Genomic DNA, 22,714 nt, shown 5'->3' with positions numbered 1-22,714 from the left:
CTGACACACGCTACAACATGGATGAATCCTGTAAGCACGACGCTAAACCAAAGAAGCCAGTCACAAAGACCACGTGTTTTATGACTTCACTTACACGAAATGTCCAGAACAGGCAAATCCATAGAGACAAAAAGATCAGCGGTTGCCAGGGGCTGGGGTAAGGGGGAAAGGGGAGTGACTACTAACGGGAGTGGGGTTTCTTTTAGGGGTGATGAAAATGTTCTAGAATTAGTGGTAATAGTTGCACAACTCTGTTAATATACTAAAAAGTCACCGAATTATATATATGTAAAACAATAATAAACCTTAAAAAAATGTGTTACAACAAAGCCTGCTTGGGCCCATGATTCATTCATTCACTTATTCAAAAAGTATTAAATATATTTAAAGAAATAACTGAAATTAAGCCACAGACTCTGGCTGAAAGCAGGCACCTGACTTAGACTTGACTGCCCTACTGGTGTCGCAAGATACTTGATCTGAGCTCTGGTCTCCTCATGGGTAAATCAGGGGTAATCCCAGAATTGAGGGTTGTGGGGAGGATTAGCTGAGACACGGATGCCTGCCACGAGCACAGGGCTCGCTGTGTCCATACACAGAGCCAAGGTCATCGCGCTGTGGTCATACACGCATCACAGAAGACTCGCTGTGCTCCCTCCACCTCAATTCCTTTTCCCGGTGTCCGCTCGCGCTCAGGTAGGTGCAAGGACACGGCCCTCTTCTGGGACACAGGCCTTCCCCCGCCTTGCTCCTGGCCCTGCTCCTCCCTGGTCCCTTCTCTCATCACTTTCTTTCACCAGCACTTTGCGAAAAGGCCACTCCCCGTCCGGCCCTAAGGATGCTCAGTAAGAGCCCCTGACCTCACAGGCCCGGCCTCCGAGAACACTCCAACACTGACCTAGTTTGAATAACACAAAATCTACTGCTTCCAAGAGGGATTTCCAACATCATTTAAGCCCTTCATTACATTCTGAGCTCCTGCCCCAGTGGGGATGGAGTGTACTCTCCTGTCTAAGAACAGGGCGCTCTTGTTCAACAGGACTGTTACTTAGTTTTAAACTCATTCAACTTAATTTAAAAAAAAACGCATTCAACTTAAAAACAGTAGAAAAACAAATTTATGTCAGGGTTAAAAAAAAATTCTAGCATACATCCTGAGACCAAGTAGAGTCCTATTTAAGTTCCTAAATCTCCGTATACAACCATTTTCATCAATGCTCACAGTAACCGTCCAGAGCCAAACACTGAATGACCCAAGTCTGATCTGGCAATGTCTCTGAATTGGATGGTTGATATACCAAGAACATTACAGTGTTTTTAAAAAAAAAAAAAAAAAGGTTAAATCTTCATGGGTAATCCTCTCTTACCCAAAATTCATTTGAGCTTTTACCATATTTAGCCTGCATGTGTAGGCTAAGAGCCATTCCACAAATGGCGTACCTCTTCAGTAAAGACAGAAGATTCTACTCCAAGTGTTACCTGATGACGGAAGGCCCCGCGGTCCGAGTGATGGCTCCTGCACCATCCCCCAGGGCCCCCCATTGCACCCAGGCCCCAGGGCTCCTACACTGCACCTAAGCCCCCAGTCCCCTCCCACTGCACCCGGCCCCGGCCTCCCCACCAAACCAGGGCTCCCAGGCCCCCACATCACACACAGGCCCCCCAGGCCCCCCACACCACACTGGCCCCCAGGTCCCCTGCAGGCTGACTCCTCGGTAGAACCAGGGAAGACACCCAGCCACAGCGATAGCGTCACACGCAGACAAGTGGGAATCAGTTTCTCTTTAGCTCAACTGAAAAACCTAACAGCTTAAGATCATGTTTTAAAAAGTGAGACCTTGTTAGCCATTATATATAAAAATAGATTTTTTTTAAAGTTCTTCTGTAGAGCACAGGGAACTATGTTCAATATCTTGTAATAACTTTAAATGAAAAAGAATACTGAAACAAATATATGTATGGTATACACATGACTGGGACATTGTGCTGTACACCAGAAATTGACACTCTGTAACTGACGGTACTTCAATATAAATAAATTTAATTTAGTTTAATTTAAAAAAAAAAAGCGCATCCTCACTGACATCGATTCCCGTGTCCCCAAAGAACAGCCATGACGTCCCAGGTAGGAGCCGCCTCCCACTAACATTTCCAGGATGGAGCTACAAGCCACCGAGCCCAACAGCACCTGAGGGGCTCCCTAGGTGGCTGGAGGGTGCAGCCGGCCCAGAGGACACGGCCCCCCAGTCCCCCGCCCCGCAGCTCCCCTCCCGGGTGGCCCTCACACTCACACCACAGCCTCCGGACACCGCCACCGCCGCGAGGCGAGGATGGTGTCTCAGGGCTGCGGCGGGCAGACCCCGACCCCCCACTCCTGTCCGAGCCCCAGAGCCCGGGCCGCCCTCCACCCCGCAGTCCTCCGGGATCCAGGACTTCTCCCCAGGAGCCTGTCGGGGGCGGGGGGGAGGCTCCACAAGGCAGGGCGGGGCAGCCGGGCGGGGTATACTCGGGAAGCTCCCTGAATGCGCCCTTGAGGAGACTGGACCGGCTGCGGGGCAGCTGGTGCGAGGTTCTGCGCAGTGCTGTGGATGCAACCTCCCCCCAGGACCCCAGGGTCACCCAGCAAAGCCCGGGCTGGGGGCGGCGTGGGGGACAAGGCAGGGCGAGAGGAGGTCAGTGGCTCTCGGGCTACAAGGTTGTCTACACTTCCTTCCACCTCCTGGGTGGCTTCTACCCTTTGAGAATTGCTTTCCCCCTTCACGTGGCCCTGACCTCCGCTCCCAGCTGCAGGTCCCCAGACTCCCACCCTGCACCCTCCTCTGACTTCCTTTTTCATTTCCCGAGACAGAGGACGCTGCCTTGGACTCGGGCCATCAGGCATTCTCTGCAACCTCAGGGCAGGCAGTGCTCACGGCGTCTAAGGGAGCAGGTGAGAGCCCAGCCTAGCTGCCAGCCCACACAGGAAGCGGGGCATCAGACACTGGGAAGGGGCATCCGGCACAGGAAGGGGGACGGCACTGGAGACTTCAGGCCCCAGCACCCTCCACTTCAAACTGCAGTAATGACAGAACAAAACACCAGCAAGAGCTAACAAAAGACAATCTAAGAAAAACCATCAAGCAGAATACAGAAAAAGGACTGATTTCCCTAATACAAAGAGTTCTAAGGAATTTTTAGGAAAAAGCTGAACAAGCCAATACAGAAGTATGGGGGGAAAGGAAGGACATTAGCTAAACATTAATCAACTCTTAAAATCTTCATAGCGCTCATTAAGATGCCCAAGCCAGGAACTGGGGGAAGCAAATCAGAGACCGGGGCTGGGGGAGAAAGGAGGGTCCCCAGCCCCTCCACAGGGGCTGAGGGAAAGGAGGCAATAACTGACCCCTGCCCCGCCCAAGCCCCTGCAGCGTCACCCAGAACACATCAACCACTGGGCACCGTGTCCACACCCAGGCTTGTAGGCCAAATCAGGTACTGATGAGAACATACCTCACAGGAAGAAGGGGGGATTTCAAAGGAAATAAGCAATATCTAATTTCTTACATCAATTTAGTCCTCAATAGTTCTGGTTCCCACAAAACATACTGGGCCAACAGTACAGGAATGATTTGTCAAAAGCCAAATCTGTCCAGCTAGGAAAACACTACGAGTAAGTTCAAACGGTACAAGCAGACAGGACAAGCAGTTTGGTTCCTTCCACAGATAAACTGCCTGAGGGAAAGAGGGAGCGGAGCCTCAGTCAGAGGAGGGCGAGGAGGTGTCCGGTCCAGACGCCACAGGCAGATTTTGTTCTGTCTCCTGGAGAACAAATCAGCCGCAAACAACAAAAAAGGAGAACCCTGAACACTGAGTATTTCATCACAGGGAGGAATCACTGTTACGTTTTTCAATGTTGCAATGTTATTACGGCTGTGTTTTTCAAGACAGCCCTTGAGGTATACGTGGAAACATTTACCAGTAAGATGACAGATGTCTACGGTTTGCTTCAAAATCACTCTTTTTAGGGAAAGGGGGATAAAAATGAAGTAATTTTTATTCAGACCATGATTTAACAACTGTTGAAGCTGGGTGATGGAAGCTGGGTGACTGAAACAAGGGGTTCATTATTCCACTCTCCTACTTTTTAATGTGTTTGAAATTCCTACAATAAAAAGTTTTAAAATGAAATTAGGAAATAATACCAATTGCTATCACTTTTACTAACACTGATTACAAAGACAAAGAATATCAACATATGAAAAATTCAAGCCACTCCAAAATAGGAACGATGACATTTTCAAATATGGGGTCGTCTACTATTTCACCTTCTAAATGGAGGACAGTTGAAGGCATGACATGGAATTCTAGGCTAGATAGTTTTGAAAAAGGAGTTTCCTTTTACAAACCCTCAAACCAACTGAAACCCAAACAGACTGAATCCAAATCGCCACAAGCTCCTGTCACAAACCACACGGCAGTTCTCACTGGAAGCATATCTGAGCATGAAAGTCAGCTACATGTCTAGTTTATTTGTTATGAGTTCGTTTGTTTTATTTCTGGCATTCCTTCCGGGTCATAAAACAGTTTTATGAGCTGGTAAAAATTCTGTACAAACTCTGCAAGGCTGACATGAGGAACGCTTTCAGTATTCAGCATGATAGATACATATCCTGCACCTGATGAATACCAGTACAGCAGCACACACGTTGGACTCCACTGTCAAAAGGTCTACAGTGATACGCTCATTGCTAAATGTTTACCTAAAGACTCCCTTTCAAATGCAGTACTGGAGAACTATGGGGAAAATGGAAAACAACAGCTAAACTTCTCTACACCAAATCTTATTTTTAAAAACATTTAAAGTTCATTTTACTGGAGAATATTTTTCTCAGATAAGAAATTAATATTTTAAGTATCATTCAACTTGCAATACAATCCACAAACTACTACAGAATTCAATGTTAAAGAGCAACTCAAGAAATGTCTGGAGAGGAATTTTTTAAAAAGAAAAACTGACTAATGATACGGCAGACACACTGAATTCAGAAAACTCATTAATTCTCTCTGGAGAATTTTAAAAACCAAAACAATTTCTGGCAGCATCACTCTTCATTAATAGTCCCAAACTGGACAACCCAGATGTCCATCTGGAGTGAATGGATAAACTGTAATATGTGAATTCAGTGGAATACTCTACCACAAGCAGAAAGAACTAACTGTAGTTACTTACATTCAACAATATGGATGGGCTTCAATTACTTTTACTTGCAATTACTTTTTTGATGTGATCAAATATATGTAACATAAAATTTGCCATTTTAACCATTTTTAAAGTTGGCCAAGGGGGGAAAAAAGGAGACTCAAATTGCTAGGCTGAAATGAAAGAGGGGGCATTACTATAGATGTTACAGAAATAAAAGGATTAAGAACTACTACGAGCAACTGTATGCCAACAAATTTACCTAAATGAAATGGACAAATTTCTGAAAAGACAAAAACTACAAAACTGATTCAAGAAGAAACAGAAAGTAAGAATAGATCTACACTAAGTACAGAGATTGAACTAATAACAGAAAACCTAACCACGAAGCCCTGATGGCTTCACAGGTGAATTGTACTGAACACTGAAAGAATGAATACTAGCTTTTCACTCTCAAAAAAATATACAAAAGAGAAACTTTCCTAACTCATTCTATATAATGTGGCCAGTATTATCAAAAAATATACAAAACAGAACCTTTCTTAACTCATTCTATATAATATGGCCGGCATTATCAAAAAAAAAAAAATATATATATATGAGAACTTTTCCTAACTCATTCTATATGGCCAGTATTATCAAATACCAAAACTAAACCACAGACCAGTATCTGTGAATATAGATACAAAAATCTTCAACAAAATACTAGCAAACCAAATCCAGTAGCATATAAAAAGCATTGTACACTGTGACCCAGTGAGATTTATCCCAGGAATATAAGGTTGATTCAACATACAAAAATCAATTAAAGGTAATACACCACATCAACAGAATAAGAAACAAAAGCCACATGATTATCTCAATGGATGCAAAAAAGCAGCTGACAAAATCCAACACCTTTTCATGAAAAAACACTCAACAAACTAGGAACAGAAGGGAAATTCCTCAACCTGATAAAGAGCATCCATGAAAACTCACAGCCAGCAGCACACGTAATGGTGAAGACTCAGATGCTTCCTCCCTGAGGTCAGGAACAACACAGAAGAGTCCATGCTTGCCACTTCCACTCCACACTACTGGAGGCTCTGGCCAGGACAGTTAGTTAGGCAACTAAAAGAAATAAAAGGCATCTGAAGTGGAAAAAGAAGGAGCAGAACTACTTCTATTCACAGGTAACATGATTTTATATATAAAAGTCCTAAGAAATCCACTAAAAAACCATTAGAACTGATAAATGAGTTTAGCAATTTTGCAGGATACAGAATCACTACAAAAAGTCAATTGTATTTGTATAAATTTGCAATGAAAATCCAAAAATGAGATGAAGAAAACAATTCCACTTGCAATAGTATTAAATAAAAAATCTTTGGAATAATTTAACAAAATAATTACAAATCTTACATTCTGCTTTGTGAAAGGAATCAATGCAGCTAAATGAACACTTAAAAATTAAAAATGGAAAATTTTATGTCATATATATTTTACCACAATAAAAAGGTAAAAACAAGTTAAAATCTGAAAACAACAAAATATATTTTTTTAATGGAGGTACTGGAGACTGAACCCAGGACCTTACTCATTCTAAGTGCAAAGTCTACCACTGAGCTATACCCTCCCCAACAACAAAATATTTGTTGAAAAAACAATTTAAAGATCTAAATAAATGGAAAGACATACTGTATTCAGGGAAAGGAAGACTTAACAACGTTAAGATGGCAATAGTCCCCAAATTGATCTACAGATTCAACACAATCCCCATCTGAATCCCAGATGGCTTCTTTATAGAAACTGACAAACTGATCCTATAATTTATATGGAAATTCAAGGAACCCAGAATAGCCAAAACAATCATGAAAAAGAATAAAGTTGGAGAACTCAAACTTCTTGGATTCAAAACTTACTACCAAAGCAAAAGTAATCAAGAGAGTGTGCTCGGGGCATAAGGACAGGCATAGGTATCAACAGAACAAAGCTGGGAGCCCAGAAATAAGACCATACATTTATGGTCAGCTGATTTTGACAAGAATGTCAAGACTATTCAGTGGGAAAAGGACAATCTCTTCAACAAATGGTGCTGGAAAAACAGGATAGCCACATGCAAAAGAATGAATTTGGACCCCGTCTCACACCTTACATGAAAATTGATTCAAAATGGATCAAAGACCTAAATATAAAAGCAAAACTATAAAACTCTTGGAAGAAAACACAGGTGTAAATCTTTGTGACCCTGGATTTAGCAATGGATTCTTAAGATATGATAGCAAAGCAACAAACAAAAAGTTAAATTGGATTTCACCAAAATTAAAAACTTAAGGGCTTCCATTTGCAGCAACATGGATGGACCTAGAGATCATCATTCTAAGTAAGCCAGAAAGAGAAAGAAAAATACCATATGATATCACTCATATGTGGAATCTTAAAAAAAAAAAAGGATACTATGAACTCATCTACAAAACAGAAACAGACTCACAGACTTAGTGAACAATCTTATGGTGAGAAAAGGGGCTGGGAAGGGATAAATCTAGGAGTTTGAGATTTATAAATGTTAGCCACTATATATAAAAATAGATTTTAAAAAGTTTCTTTTGTATAGCCAGGGAACTATGCTCAATATCGAGTAATAACCTTTTATGGGGAAAAAAGGAAAATGAATGTATGTACGTATATGCATGACTGGGACATTGTGCTGTACACCAGAAATTGACACACTGTAACTGTACTTCAATTTAAAAAAAGAACGTTGGGGCTTCAAAGGAAACCATCAAGAAAGTCAAACGACAACTTACAGCATAGGAGAAAATATCTGGAAATAATGTCTGACAAAGGATTTGTATCCAGAATATATAACTAGCTCTTACAAATCAACAACAAAAAGACAACACAATTAATAAACAAAGGACTTGACGAGACATTTCTCCAAAGAAGATATACAAATGGTCAATAAACAAAACAATAAATTAATAAGAAAAGATGCTCAACATCATTAGCCTTCAGGCAAAAACAAATCAAAACCACAATGAGATACCAGTTCACACACACCAGGATGGCTACAATAAAAAAGATGAGTAATTACAAGCGCTGGTGAGAATGAGGACAGACTGGAACCCTATAAGCCACTAGGGGAAATGTAAACTGGTACTGTCGTTATGGAAAACAATCTGGCAGTTCCTCAAAACGCTAAGCATAGAGTTACCAAATGACCCAGCAGTTCCACTCCCAGGGATTCAATCAAGAGAAATGAAAACATAGGTCCACACAAAAACCTGTACATGAAAGCATCATCCATAGTAGCCTGAAGGTAGAAACAACCCAACTGCCCATGAACGGAATACTGGATAAACAAAATATGGACTATCCATTAAATGGAGTATTATTCAGCAACGAAAAGGAATGAAATACAGATATACCCTTGAAAACACCATGCTAAGTGAAAAGAATCCAATTACAGAAGACCATATATTATATGATTCCATTTATAGGAAATGTCTAGAAGAGGCAAATATACAGTGAAACTAGATTAATGGTTGCCTGGGGCTGGTGGGTGGGAGAAGGGGGGAAGTGACGAATTGGGAGTCACAGCTAAAGGGTACAGGATTTCTTCTTGTGGTGATGAAAATGTTCAGAAATAAACAGTAGAGGGGTGGGTATAGCTCAGTGGTAGAGCATATACTTAGCATCCAGGAGGTCCTAGGTTCTATCCCCAATACCTCCATTAACAAAAATAAAAAATCAATAAAAAAAGAACTAAAAGAAAAGAGCTAAGACAGAAACAAACAGTAGAGATGGTTGCACAACTCTATGAAATACTGAAGTTACTGAACTATACAATTAAAATAGGTAAATTGTATGTGGAATATATCACAATAAAGCTGTTACGAAAAGGGGAGTGAAGGGCAGAGAAGGGGAGAAACAAAAGTGTCTAGTAACTGTAAACAGCAGAGAAAACTTCCTTTTTCACTTAAAACAAACTTAACCAGTTAGCTGTGTCACTCAAGTTTCTCTCATATTGCTGATAGACATTTGGTTTTTGTTCAATAACCCTCTTAACATATCATTTCACAAGGATTATCAAAACCTCATAAACATAAATCCTGCTTTAAAAAAATCAAATATTTGTACGAGAAAATATATCTAGGCTTATCACTTGGGTTACATAAAACCATAATGATGCCTGATATTTTGAGAAACATTTTTTGTCCTAATACAGTCTAATATAAATGCTATCCATGACTCCATAATTAACCGGTGGAACTGGAAACAGAGCATTCCCAATAACCCACAACTTGCTGCTAGACAACATATCCCACATGTTCGAAAGCAGTGCTTCATCACGATTTTCCCAGATTCATTTCAAGGGCACATCAGAAAGGTGACTTGTCAATATACTTATTAGACTTTTCAACAATCTGATTTCAAATACTCAGGGTTAAAAAAAGAAAACAAATCCTTTTGTGACCAAGCTGCAAAATTATTTTTTAAAGACTGCTGCATATCCATTTATGTATATACCCAGTCATGAAATCAGCATCTTCCCCAATAATGAAGAATCAATACAAATGCTATTTCAAGTTAAAAATAATATAAGTTTAAAAAATAAGTTTACCCTCCTGAGTTAAAATTTTTAAACAAAATGAAAGAAATTCAATTATTTCAACTCACTTATTTCACACGAACAGGGGTAAAGCTCAACAGAGCAACAGCCTTAAAATATAGTTTGCGTGTCATGGTAAGGGAGGTCTATTTACCCTTGGAATTTGTTTCTGTTATTTATGCTTTTAAAAAATTATGACTGGCAAGAACATTTCTTATTTTGCTCTTTATTTTAAATTGGTGATTTCTTCCTACATACCAAACGCTTTGGAGTTAGAATCAGCTCTGTGTCACTTCGAGAAAAGCAGCTTATACACAGGACCCCTGCATCACAAACACCCAGTCGCCAACACGGCCATGTTACCTATCTCTGCAGACGCACTCCCGCTTCGCCCCACGCCCACCCGGGTGCAGCCCCAGCCCTCTTCCCAGCCACTTTTCAGGAGCCCCCGATTTTCTGGTTTCAGCACACCCATCATGGAATCCCCCTTCCTCACATCCTGTTACCCTTTCTCCCTCCCTTTCTTCCAATGTTGGGCAATTACTAGACAAACACCTGCCCTCCCTTATTCCCATTTCTTCTACTTATGGGGAAAGCTTTCTAATAAATGAGTAAATATAACAGAAAGGCAATAAATCCAAAAAAATAAAATAGTAACTATACATCCTGACTTCACATGGAGATGAAAACTGGGGTACCTGCCGGTCCCCTAGAGTGTACCCTACACTGGGGCCCAGCCTCCCGTTACCAGGGGCTCCAGACAACAGGAATTCTGCTTTGTTCAACTGCAGCGCCTGACACTTCTTGGATCCTTAAAGAATACTCGCTGAACGGATGACAGAGCTGACAGCAGACTAGAAATACTCAACACAATTTTGCACAGCGGGGAAGGCAAACAAACAAGAAGGCAAACGAACAAGAGGCATCTCGCGTTGCAAAGCTAGAGAACTAGATGTTCACTGTGTGTGAGGTCGGCGATGCCGCTCGGGAATTAGGAGCGACACCAGGATCTGCAGGGCGACACAATAATGGACAGAAAAGAGGGCTGGCTTTGAGTCTGAGGAGGAGCGGTGACACCCCAATCTCCCCCAGCCCATCAGCCCTCCTCCACCTCGCCCGCCTTCCCAGAAAACTGGCAGCTGGCCACAGACCACACTCCCCACCATCCAGGCAGGAGACAGGAAACCCCTCTCTGGGGAAACTGACAGGCCCAGAGGAGGACTTACTTCAGCAACTGGTAGTGCCCCTCAAATTGGCAAGGTCCCCACTCTATTTCCTAATGGTGAAAGACTCACCATCTAAAGTTCGTGCACATGGAGTTTCAATCAGCCCACTCGTAACTATGGTAAGACAGCTAAGAATCACTAGACATTTGGAGAAGAGCTTCTGACATCAAAGACAAAGACCAGAGTAGGAAACAGGATAAAAAAAGACTCAGAAGAAACAGAGATAACACATAAAACAAAAGGAAATGTCTATATAACATAAGTGAGTGTATATAATCAATTTAAAAAGGAAGAGAAATATTTTTTAAAAGTATTGCCCTCATGAAACAAAAACAAGATGTTACAAAAAGGAATACTGAGAACAAGTGAAAGATATGATGGCAGAAATACAAATTCAACATAAGGACTGGAAGATAAAGCTGAGGATCTCTCATAGAAAAATCAGAACAAAAAGATCAAAGAATGGAAAAAAGTAGGAGAAAGGAAGTTAGCGCAGTACTCTAGAAGGCCCAACCTCTGAATAACAGGCAATCGAAAAGGCTCGAATGGAGAAATCAGAGATCATCGAGAAGTAACAAAGAAAAGCTACGGAGAGCTGAAGGACCCAAGTGTCCCCACCAAAAAGACCTACTACCAAGGGACCTGAGGGGTAAACAGAAGACCTTGAAAACAAGTCTCACAAAGGCTTGGGGATCACAGCGGCCTCAGGTGTCCCATAACAATGGCAGGTAGACAGCAATGGGGTAACGCTTTTCAAACCTCAGAGGAAAAATGATTTCTAACTAGAATGTAGTACCCAGGCAGACTGTCATTCAAGTGTGAGGAAAGAAAACGCATTTTCAGACAGGCCAGGTCTCAAAACAATCTCTCTCTGATGAACTCTTTCTCAGGAAGCCACTAGGACATACAATCCACCTGAAGGAGAAAGACACGGGACCCAGGAATTCCCATTCAACAGATGAGAGGCACAAAAAGAATTCCATAGGGAAAGAAGAGAAATCCCAGGATGACTGCGAGGGCCTAGAGAACAAGCAGCCGAGACGGGAACAGGAAGACAAGGGTTCTGCGAGGGATGAAAAGTGACAGACTACTCGAGGTGTCTGACTGTCCTGGGGAATTCTGTTTAAAAACCCGGATGACATTCATGACTGCACACTGGCATCCAAGCTAAATGAGAGAAAAAATAACTCATTCCAATAAACACAAGAATGGATTCTTATCTTAGCAAGACAGGGAATTAACTGTATCCTATGTGGCTTAGCTGATACGATATTTACCCAATGATGATAACACACGCTGAATATCAATTAAACAACAATTACTATATAGCCATATTTGGAAAAAACAGAAAGAGCAAGGGGAGTGTGTGTTCGGGCAATGCGGGGGAGGAGATGTAAAGTTCTGCAGCCTTCTCTTCCACAGGAGGAAGCTAACAGAGCACGTCTCAAATGGAAACCCAGAAGCCCGCAGTGCAAGCACGCTGTGTGGGAACACGGAGCTTGAGGCAGAAATCGCTAAATAAATAGCCATTAATATCCAAGACTCTCCCCCACAGTAACATAACACCCGCACCCTGCTGCCTAAAAGGTGGACGGTATGGCCAGCAGCAGACCAGACAGTGCACTGAGAGCAGGAATGGGCCCAGGTCCCGAAGACGTCTTGGAATGAGGCTGTCTTACTAGCCCTAGACTGCAAACATCCCAATTTCACATGAAAATAGAAATTAACCTTGATTTTGTTTCAGTCACAGTTATCGGGTCCTCTGTTACTGGCAGCTGAATGGGATGCTAAGACAGCTGATTATAAGCAGAAACAAAAGGGTTAAAAGTGGCTGCTTAGGAGAAGTCAGATCCCAGAGTGGACAGGCTGGTAGAGGAACCACTGTTTTGCATTATAACTCCGTGGAACGATTTGACTTTTAAAACTAAGGAAATGCATTACTTTAATAAAAGTAAAATCATATTTAAAGAAAATCAGTCCACAGGTTATGGTTAAAAGTGCCATTAACCTCAACTTCTAAAACTAGGATTGGTTGTGTCTTTTTAGGTCAATATTAAATTCTAACCCTGGACCACGGATTTCAGACCTGAGTTTTTCAAGGCCAACAGAATATAAAGTCATTGTAGAAGTTTTGAAAGGGGGAGTGATAAAATCACGTGCAGTGTTTAAGACTGATTTAGCAGAGGTATTTAAACCTTCAAGTGAGAAAGGCTATCACTGAGCTCGGGGGGCTTGAGAGCTTCAGCTAGGCCAGTGACAACGGAAATGGAAAGGAAAGGCTAAAATCAGGCTGAGATATAACAAAGCAGGTGTCAGCGAGGAGGCCCAGGGTTGACCGTGGTCCGGTGGAGGAGAGAAAGCCTGGTTTGAGGGCTGCTTGCTCAGAAATGAATATGGAAAATGTCCAGAGCCTGGTTGAACCAAAAAGGGGGCGGGGAATGGGAGGGAGGACAGATCACTTGATCTCTCAAATTCCTAACAGTTTTCAAACCCATGACTGATTTTGGAGGCTACAGGAATCACTGCCATGCCAGTAAGGTCAGGAGTCCCTTTAGAAGAGTAAGTTCCATGCCTCCAAAGAAGCTTTAACACGAAACAAGCTATTATGAGATTCAATTCAAATTTCTCTTTGAATTCCCAATTCTTTCCTACAGCTAACAAAAACCCAGTCTCTTAGTATATAATTGACGCTTTTTGCAAAGTTTTAATCTGAAAACAATGTTGTTGCCAGTTACCTACCAGTCAGTAAAACTGACCAAAAACCTAACATGCAACACAGATTATTTAAAATCACACTGTAAAGTGCAGCCTCCATCTCATAGGTAACAGCTGTTTTATTTGTCTAAAAAAATGAATTTTCTCTTAGATTTTAAATCTAAATTAAGCCTTCAAAAATTACCATACATAGTTTATACTGTCAAACAACTTATAATTTTAAATGTAAGGAAAGTATTTTCCTCTCATATTTTCCTCTCAGTAAGACAGCATTTATGTGAGAAGCTCACACAAATTTAAGACAACCCTAACACACCATCATTCTGGAACATCCTAAGAATCAAACTTGGGACAGGGAATAAAAGGTGTTATGTTTTGGGGCTCAGAGTGATGGGATTACAGGGTCTTCTATGTTTTTAATTGCTTCAAATTTTTCTTTAATTTTATCTTATCATCTTTTTTATTTTAAAAAAAAAAAGTAAAAATCTGCATTTAGTCTCTTCCAGCATGATCCTTTTACTCTATTAGGCTCAAAAATACTTTTTGCCTCTTTACCAAGAAAAGCACTCAAACAACAAGGCCCTACTGTACAGCACAGGGAACTATACTGAATACCTCATAACACCCTATAATGAAAAAGAAAATGAAAAGGAATATACAGATATAGACATATATGAATCACTACGCTGTACACCAGAAATTAACTCAACATTGTAAACCGACTATACTTCAACCAAAAAAAAGTTAAGGCGCTGGTAGAGTGCATGCTCAGCATGTACATGGTCCTAGGATCAATCCCCAGTACCTCCCAAAAAAAAAGGGACAAAAAATGGCCTTTTTACAGAATAAACTCCTCTTCAGCTTGCAAAGAAAAAAAAAAGAAAAAGGAAAGGAAAGCAGTCAATGGTTTTGTCGCACTTAACGTAGTTTGGAATTAACAGTCTGCTGGCGTGTTTATCCAGCATCACAGACGTCAGCTCACACAGGCATCAGCTGCTGCGACAAGAGGAGGACAAAGGCAGGCGGAGGGGCTCCTGTCCACATCGCAGAGTCCTGAGTTTTGACCTTACACGCATTTGAGCGTTTCTCCTGAAGAACAATTCACTGTACATTGTAAGCTTTTTCAGGGAGCCCACACAGTGGTATTTCCAGGTGAGAACAACCCACTCCAGCTCCAGTTTTACTTATTCCAAGTCTAGATTTAACACAGACAACTGCTGCTCACTTCAAAGCCCAACTGTCAACGGAGGAGGTTTTAAGAGAGAAAGGGTAATAAGGCTGGACGGTTAATGTTCAGTGGTTATATATTGCATGCCATATTCGATATCACTATGCACTTCAAATAGCTATTTACTCTAAACCTAATTTTTACTATGAAATCCCAGTATTTCCCTACAAGTCAGATCTTATCCAAAAGACCTGTTTCTTAAATCTGTTCTTTAAAAAAGGTGTTCCCATGTTATGCAAAACTTCTCTCTGAAGAAACCATGAAGATTAAAATGTATCTTGAGATGTTTAGCACCATCAGTTAAGCCTGAAGGCATGAAATTCCATAGAGTCATCCCATTCACACCTGGGGCTTAGCATCCCTACACTAGCAGCTACAGGAATTCACACAGATGGAGACCTCTGAGAAGGTACTGTCCCATTCACAGAAAGAAAAACCACAAATGACGGAATTAAACAGAAGGCTACAAAGATTAACTCTATTCCTTACAGAGGAGCCACAGTGGCTTCGTGAGAGAAGATGCCCCGGACTAGGAGTCAGATCTGCCTCTATCAGCGAGCCCAAGGCCTCCCACCTGGTCTGCAGGTCATTTGGGGGGCCAGAGACGAGGGCCACTGTGGTCCTTCCAATGCCAATGGACTGGGGCTTCAGACATCAGCTCCATCCAAATACAACACTAGCCATTATTTTTAAGCCATGAAAAAAATATGTAATGCACGTGAAAGTATTTTTATATAACAAAGATAAAAGACAATAAATTCAGCTCATTTCGTTGTCCGTATTTGTTGCTGTTTACTTGTATAAATTTCAAAGTGTTTCGTATGCTGTGGTTCAAACAGTATCAAATTTGCATTAAAAAATAGCTTAAAGAAATACACATGCAAAGCAGTGTATTTCCAACTTTTAATTAAGGTCCAGGATTTCATAGAGGAAGCTAATCAAACTATAAACATAATCAAGGGAAAATTAAAGACAAAACCTACAATGACAGCTTGGATGAGTCTTGTCCCATGCAACCACTGTGGAAATAAGAAAAAAGGAGCCAGAAATGATCTTCTCTTAAAACTTCATTACTTGTACTTTCCAAATTTCTTCAAAGACTCCCCAATAAGTCTTAAAATCTGGGCTGAATCGGCTGGTTTTCTTCATTGAGTTTCAAGAATTCTACATAACTGTCATGAGACACCTAGCAAGGCTGGCCCTCTGCATAACAGGACTCAACACATCAGAGGTCTCAAACACCACGCAGAGTGCAAATCCAAAAACTCAACAACCCACAGGTTGACAGCTTACATATACATACGCTTCTTGAGCAGAAGTAATTCTACTTGAAAGTCAGAATGATCCACAAACAATTCCATTTGAAAGGCTGCTGCCTTCCAATCGCAGTAACTGGGCGTCCCAAGGAACACTAAATAATGAGGAGACACACACTCTAACTAGCAACACACACTTAGGATTACAATGGTGCATGTGCTTAGATAGATCAGATTAAACACTACTTCTAAAATGTATTACTAGTCCATTAAAATGCCACCTTAAATTTAAGTCCATTCTTTTTCCCTGTAATCTGAAGTTTACACTTCCAGGCAAATTGAGTTCTCAGGATAATGTGATTTATCTGTAACCATAATTTCCAAAGAGTGAGAATACAATTTTCAAAATCTTTCTGTATTACAGCACACAGCTTCTGTTTAAACTTAGAAAAGCCAAATCTCATAAAGTAAGACCTCCACACAGGCTGAAAAGAGCTTCCTCCTGTGAAGCCCACCAGTTCAGAGTGGCTGGTACCATCTGGTGGTGATGGGGCCGCACAAGGACCACTGGTCCACAGGGCGTCTGGCCTTCCGGATGAGCCCCTCCAAGGCGCCGCCGTCCCCAGACCAGAGGCCGGCTGGACCACACCTTACCAGTTAACTCAGCCTTCCTCTGCTTCCTCCTTTCAGTCACACATTTACTCACACACGAAGCACTGAGTTGAACCTGATTGTGAAACTGTCTGGATTTCAAGATCAAATGCTCAGCCAGGAACGGCAAATACAACATTCAGAAGGTTCGAATGTAACAAACACCAAAGACTTCACTGTCAAAACAACTGTGAAGCCAGTTAATTAATCAGTTGGAAATCATGTCATTGATAAATGATTCCAGAAAATGAATAGTACTCTTACTCTATCGATATTGTATGTAACCAAGAATGATGGTCCCCACCAAAATAAAGCATAGCAGGCTATATCCTGGGGCCCTGGACCTCCATCTACTACTGCTCTCACAAGCCATTGTGTCAGTATTTCTCCCAAGAGAAAAAACAGAAGCCCTCTAAAGAACATCGCAACTTAAGTTTCAATTTGTAAACAAAACTCCAAATTCCAACTATCATTTTGGCAGAGTAGGTGGCCTCACTATGGAATACATTTGTTTCTTCACATAAATGTCAACTTTATCAGCCCCAAAGATTAGAAATTACTGGTTCAAACCACACAATCCTAACCCAGTGACGCAAATGATCCAAGGATAACATTTTCATAGGTTTGACCTGAACCCTGAACAGAAGTATTGCATCTTCCTTCTCAGTGCTTTTAGGTGAGTCTGAGGATCTTGACAGGATGCCTAAGTTAGGGAGAGATAAAGTAAAAGAATTTCACTTTACACTTGTAACTGTCCTTCTCATTCTAGTAACTGTAAAATAGCTTAATCAAATTTTTGTCCTAATAAAGCATAACCGGTTAGTGGACCAATGATTACAGCATTATAGAACCTTGCTCAAATTAGAGAAGGCATGCAAAGATCGGACGAAGAAAAATTTTAGGTGACTTCCATACACTAACAGTTTCAGTTTGCCCCAAAATTAAACAAGGGTCTGGCACAATTACAATGAAAAAAATCAATTTGCTCTTGCATAACGTATTCAAAATAAGGCTTTTAACCTTAAAATTCCCTTAGAGGTGGTACAGTAAAAAGGGGTGTACAGGCCCTGGACACCAAAGGGATGTAGACAGGCTGTCACCTGAGGGGGGGGCGCTCCAGGAGATATACGGGGGTGGGGGAGGCAGATGAAAAAAGCACACGCCGCTGCCTCTACAGGCCAGCAGGGCATGTGGGGGGAAGAACTCGACGCTGCCTCCGGACCCCAAAGGCGCGGTGCGGGGGCGGGGGCGGATATCCCAGGGAGTGCTGCAGGAAGCGACATCCAGACTCGGAGGGTGGATCTAGGAAGCGGCCGGGGCGACGGCCGGCGGTCGGGGAGGGGGGTCGGGAGGCGGGGGTGGGAACCGAGGATGTGGCTCCTCCGAGGATGAGGGGGCGGGACGACCTAATGCGGATGTGTGAAGGCCAAGGAGGAGGGCAGGGCGGGACGGAGAGCCACGAAGGGATGAGAGCGCAAAGAGCGGCCGAGAGGGATGGGGCGGCGAGTCTGGGAGCGGTGACGAGGCGGGATGAGCGGAAGCCGGAGGACGGAAAGGAGGAGGGTGGGGAGGAGGGTGAGCGGGCGGGGGTCGGAGGGGCTGAGGGTCAGGCCCGCGCCCGCGCACTTACCCCACTCGAGGAACTCGGCCACATACTTGTCGCGGCGCAGGGCCGAGTGGCTGCACTCGGTGTACAGGCAGACGAGCACGTCGAGCAGCGTCTCCACGCTCAGGGAGCTCTCGTTGCGCCAGGGCCCGTCCAGGAGCAGCTGCTCCAGCTTCTTGAGCCGCACTTTGGCCGACATGGTGCCGCGCGGCCCGCTCCCAACGCGCCGGCCTCTCGCCGCCCGCTCGGCCAGTCCGTCAGGGCGAGCCCTCGGGAGCCCGGCGGCCGCGAGCTCCGGCAGCGGAGGCGCTTCGTCGCCGCCCAGTCCGCGTCGTCGCGCCCCGGCCTAGGCCGACATCTTGGGCTCGGTCCCGGCGGCGCAGCGTCTGGGGCGCCGGGCCCCGCGGGTCCATGGGCCGGTCTCCTCCCCTCGGCGCCGCCGCCCTCCCCGCCCGACGCGGCCCGCCCTCTCCTCGCCCCCGCCGCGCGCCCCTCAGCCCCGCCCGCGGCCGCGCCCTCCCCGCCGTCCGCCGCCCGCCGCCCGCCGCCGACCTAGAGCGGCGCGGAGCCGAGCGCTGCGCAAGCCCGGCCGGCGCCCGAGTCCCGACCCCAGCCCCGACCCGGCGGCCCAGCCCCGCGGCCCGTAGCCAACCAGGGCGCGGCCAGCGCGGGCGCAGCCAACCACGGCTGGGCCGGCCGCCGCCGCGCTGACCTCAGTGCGCCGCCCCGCCCCTGCGCTCCCGGCTCCCGGCTCCCGACGGGATCGGACCTCGCCGCTTGCCGTAGGGGCCGGGATGCTGGGGCGGTCGGAAGGGGATCGGCGCCCGGCGGGGGCGGGGCGCTCGAGGGGCCAGTGCGCCGCCGAGATTGCGGCGCCGGCGCGTGCGCAGAGGGCGCCCGGGCGGCGTGCGCGAGCGCGTCGCGGACCATCCTCTGTGTGCGGGCCCGCGCTCCCGAACGCACACGTCCGGCTCCCGAAGGGGACCTGGCGGCTCGGAGCAGCTCCCGCGAGCCCTGGGATGCCGGGGGCTTCGTGGCCCGTGGGCTGACGTGGGCTTCGAGAGCCTCTCCGCAGACGCAGCTCTGGTGGCCTCGGCGGCATGACTAGCTGCTTTAAAACCAAGGCTCGCCTGCGCTGCGAGAGGCATTTTGGGAAACGCGGCCCACCTCTGGCTTGATGCACGGGAGGCTGAAGCTGAACCGGGACAGGGCGGGGGCTGCTGTAGAGCGGCGCCCCGTGAATTCATGGTGCACCCGCAGTGGCCACTTCAGACTGTACCCCTCCCCGCAAACAGATGCCTTAGTGTGGCAGTTTGGCAGGAAGCAGCCTGCTGTTTGTCTCCAGGCTGAGTTTGCCTAGCGAGTCACTGCTTGTACTAAGATTGCTGGTTTATTTGTGTGGCCAGGGGAAGGAGAGTGATGGAGAGTACCTCCCGCCCAAAGGAATCCTTGGCATCGGGAGAGGAGGGGCCGCCCAGAACTTGTGGGAGGTCACTGAGGCCATGGGTGGGTGAGGGCTGGGGAGCAAGGGAACCCTAATCTGGGATGGAAAGGAGGGAGGGAGCGTCAGTAGGAGCAGGGCAGCCAGGTAGAGCAGATGATGGGGCAGATAAAGGTTTGAAGAAGCAGCAAAGGAGCCTGTGGCAAAACTTAATCTATGGAGATAAAAATACCTCTGTGAAGGAGGTATTGACTGGAAAGGGTAGGAGGGAACCTTCTGTGCCACTAGAAATGTTCTATAATTTGACTTGGGTGGTGGTTATGAAGAAGTACATGTAAGTAACATTCAAACTTAAAGAGTAGTGCATATCACTATATATATTGCACCTTAATTTTCTAGAAAGCAAGCAAAAACAGTCTTTGGTGTTAGAGGTGACAGTAGTGGGAACTTTGGAGGGATGATGAACTGAGGGGCAAGGAATATTCTGTATCTTGACCAGACCCATCTTGCTACATGGGTTGGTACATACATGAAAATTAAACTGTACTAAAAATATTTATGCACTTTATGTGTGCGATATCTCAATTTTATAAAATGAAAAAAAAGGCTGAGTAGATTACATGGCCCAAAACCAATGATTTCCCAGTTGTTAGATAAAGATCAAATTCTTCACCTTAGCTTTTTTTTTTTTTAACATTTTTTATTGATTTGTAATCACTTTACAATGTTGTGTCAAATTCCAGTGTGCAGCACAATTTTTCAGTAATTCATGGACATATACACACTCATTGTCACATTTTTTTCTCTGTGAGTTATCATAACATTTTGTGTATATTTCCCTGTGCTATACAGTGTAATCTTGTTTATCTATTCTACAATTTTGAAATCCCAGTCTATCCCTTCCCACCCTCCACCCCCCTGCACCTTAGCTTTTAAGTAATGTGATTAAACATCTGAATTTGTCTGGGATGGTCCCCATTTTTTTGCCTTTGTCCCAGTGTAGATATAACAATGCCATTCATTCCTATAGTGTCCCCATTTGCACAGTCTGACTCCAGTCTCACTGGCCTCCTTGCTGCTTCTCAACTGTTCCTGCAGGCTTCTGCCTCAGGGCCTTTGCACTTGCCAATCCCTTCACCTTGGATGCCCTTCCCTGACCACCTTCACTTTGTCTGCTCAACCCAAATCTGCTTCAACATTGTCCCTTCAGGGCAGTCTTGCCTAACTCCCTGGGCTGGAACAGGCCCCAGCTCACCCTGGAGTTTTTCTTAGCACTTGGCATAGTGCATACCTGTGGGTCTTGCCCACTAGTGTGGATACTAGAAATCTTCCTGTGCCTCAGTTTCTTCAGGGGGAAAAAGGGAATGATAATAGGACCTACCCCAGTATTTCATTTGAGTTTCTGGAAAGATTAAATGAGTTAATACCCGGAGAATACTTTGAACAGTGCCTGGCTCACGTACATGCTCACACGTTGGTAGCTGGCATTATGCGTAGGAATTGTTATTTCAGAAACTAGGGGCTGTGTGACCACTTGGGTCCCCCAAACCAGGGAATCTCAGTGTCCTCAAACACCCGTGAGGTTCCTCTGTCTCTGTCTTGATCACTTTGGGCTGCTATAACAAAGTATCATAGACTGGGTGCCTTACAAGCAACAGAAATCTGTTTCTCACAGTCCTCACAGTTCTGGAGACTGAAAGTCCAAGGTCAGGGTGCCAGCGCGGTCCCTATTCCTGGTAGCTGAGGGCTGTCTTGCAGTATTCTCACATGGTGGCAAGGGGTAGCTCTCTGGCCTCTTCCAAATAGGCTCTAATCCATTCATGAGGGCTTAACCTCATTACCTGATCACCTCCCAAAGGCCCCACCTCCTGATACATCACATTGGGGGTTAGGATTTCAGCATATGAATGTTGGGGGCACAGACATTCAGGCCATAGCAGTGTCCTCACAGTACACTCCTCCTACTCAGGCTACAGTGGGTTTCCGGTCTTTGCAACAACGCAAGCAAGACTAAACCTCGCCTTATCCCTAGATCCTGAAACGTGTGCGACATGTGGTAACCAAACCACACACTGTCTCAGTTTAGAAGTTAGAATGTCCCGGTCTGCAGAGTCAAACCGTTGAACTTGATTTAACTTTGAATCTTACCCTTGGGCCCTTTAGCTCCTGAGATGTGCACTGGGGCTATGCTCAGTGGCTTCCCTTTTCCTTCCTTCCCCAACCAGCTCAGCTAGCCCAGCCCTGCTTCCACCTGCTGGGGCTGCTGCCAGAGAGGAGCAAGGGTAAGGTGTTGGGGGCGGGGGGGGGGGACTGTGGTCTCATCTTCGGTCTGGCAAAGTGTAAGCTGACCCCTCCCTCCTGGGGACATTCACAGGCTCCCTAGCAGTTCCCTGATATTCTCTCTCCTGGGCAGATGTGTCACCAGGTGGGTATTTACCTGGCGGCTGGAGGGGACCCTATGCCCTTCCCTAGGGGCTATAGGACAGAACCTAAGATGACCCATCCATGTGACGAAGACCTGTCTGCACAGCTCATGTCTGTCCACAGGAAGCTTTCTCTCACCCCTCACCCTGACAGGTGTTCTGGAGCAGGCAGGTCTCAACACAGCAATACACTCCCGGCTCTGCCTCTGAAGCAGCTCGTGAGCCTTCTTCTGTGGCTGGGTGTCCATCCCCCATCCACTGTCCTCAGTCCCCTGTGCCCCCAAAGGAGGGCCACTTTTTAAGCTCTGTGGACAATCCCTTGGAAGCCACCCTTACTAGGCTTTAGGTGAAGGAAGGTGCTCCCATGATCTGTGCCCCAGCAGGACCAAGTTCCCAGA

General features: G+C 44.9%; 1 protein-coding gene across 2 annotated transcripts in view; it reads right to left on the bottom strand.

Moving 5' to 3' along the window:
- The window catches only part of CDC42BPB (CDC42 binding protein kinase beta), a 92,318-nt gene extending 73,353 nt beyond the window's left edge, over positions 1 to 18,965 (bottom strand). Inside the window, exon 1 of one of the 2 annotated variants that reach the window (XR_012507328.1) lies at positions 18,477 to 18,965. Coding sequence is in view for 1 of the 2 variants with exons in the window: in XM_074364973.1 (XP_074221074.1) it covers positions 18,477 to 18,651 (175 nt within the window). In the remaining variant the exon portion in view is untranslated. The remainder of the gene's footprint in view (positions 1 to 18,476) is intronic. The other variant, XM_074364973.1, reaches the window with a different exon arrangement.
- Between the last annotated feature and the right edge of the window lie 3,749 nt (positions 18,966 to 22,714).

The sequence above is a fragment of the Camelus bactrianus genome, chromosome 6 (genome assembly GCF_048773025.1).
Source record: "Camelus bactrianus isolate YW-2024 breed Bactrian camel chromosome 6, ASM4877302v1, whole genome shotgun sequence".
NCBI lineage: Eukaryota > Metazoa > Chordata > Mammalia > Artiodactyla > Camelidae > Camelus > Camelus bactrianus.
This window is presented reverse-complemented; position numbering and strand designations above follow the sequence as displayed.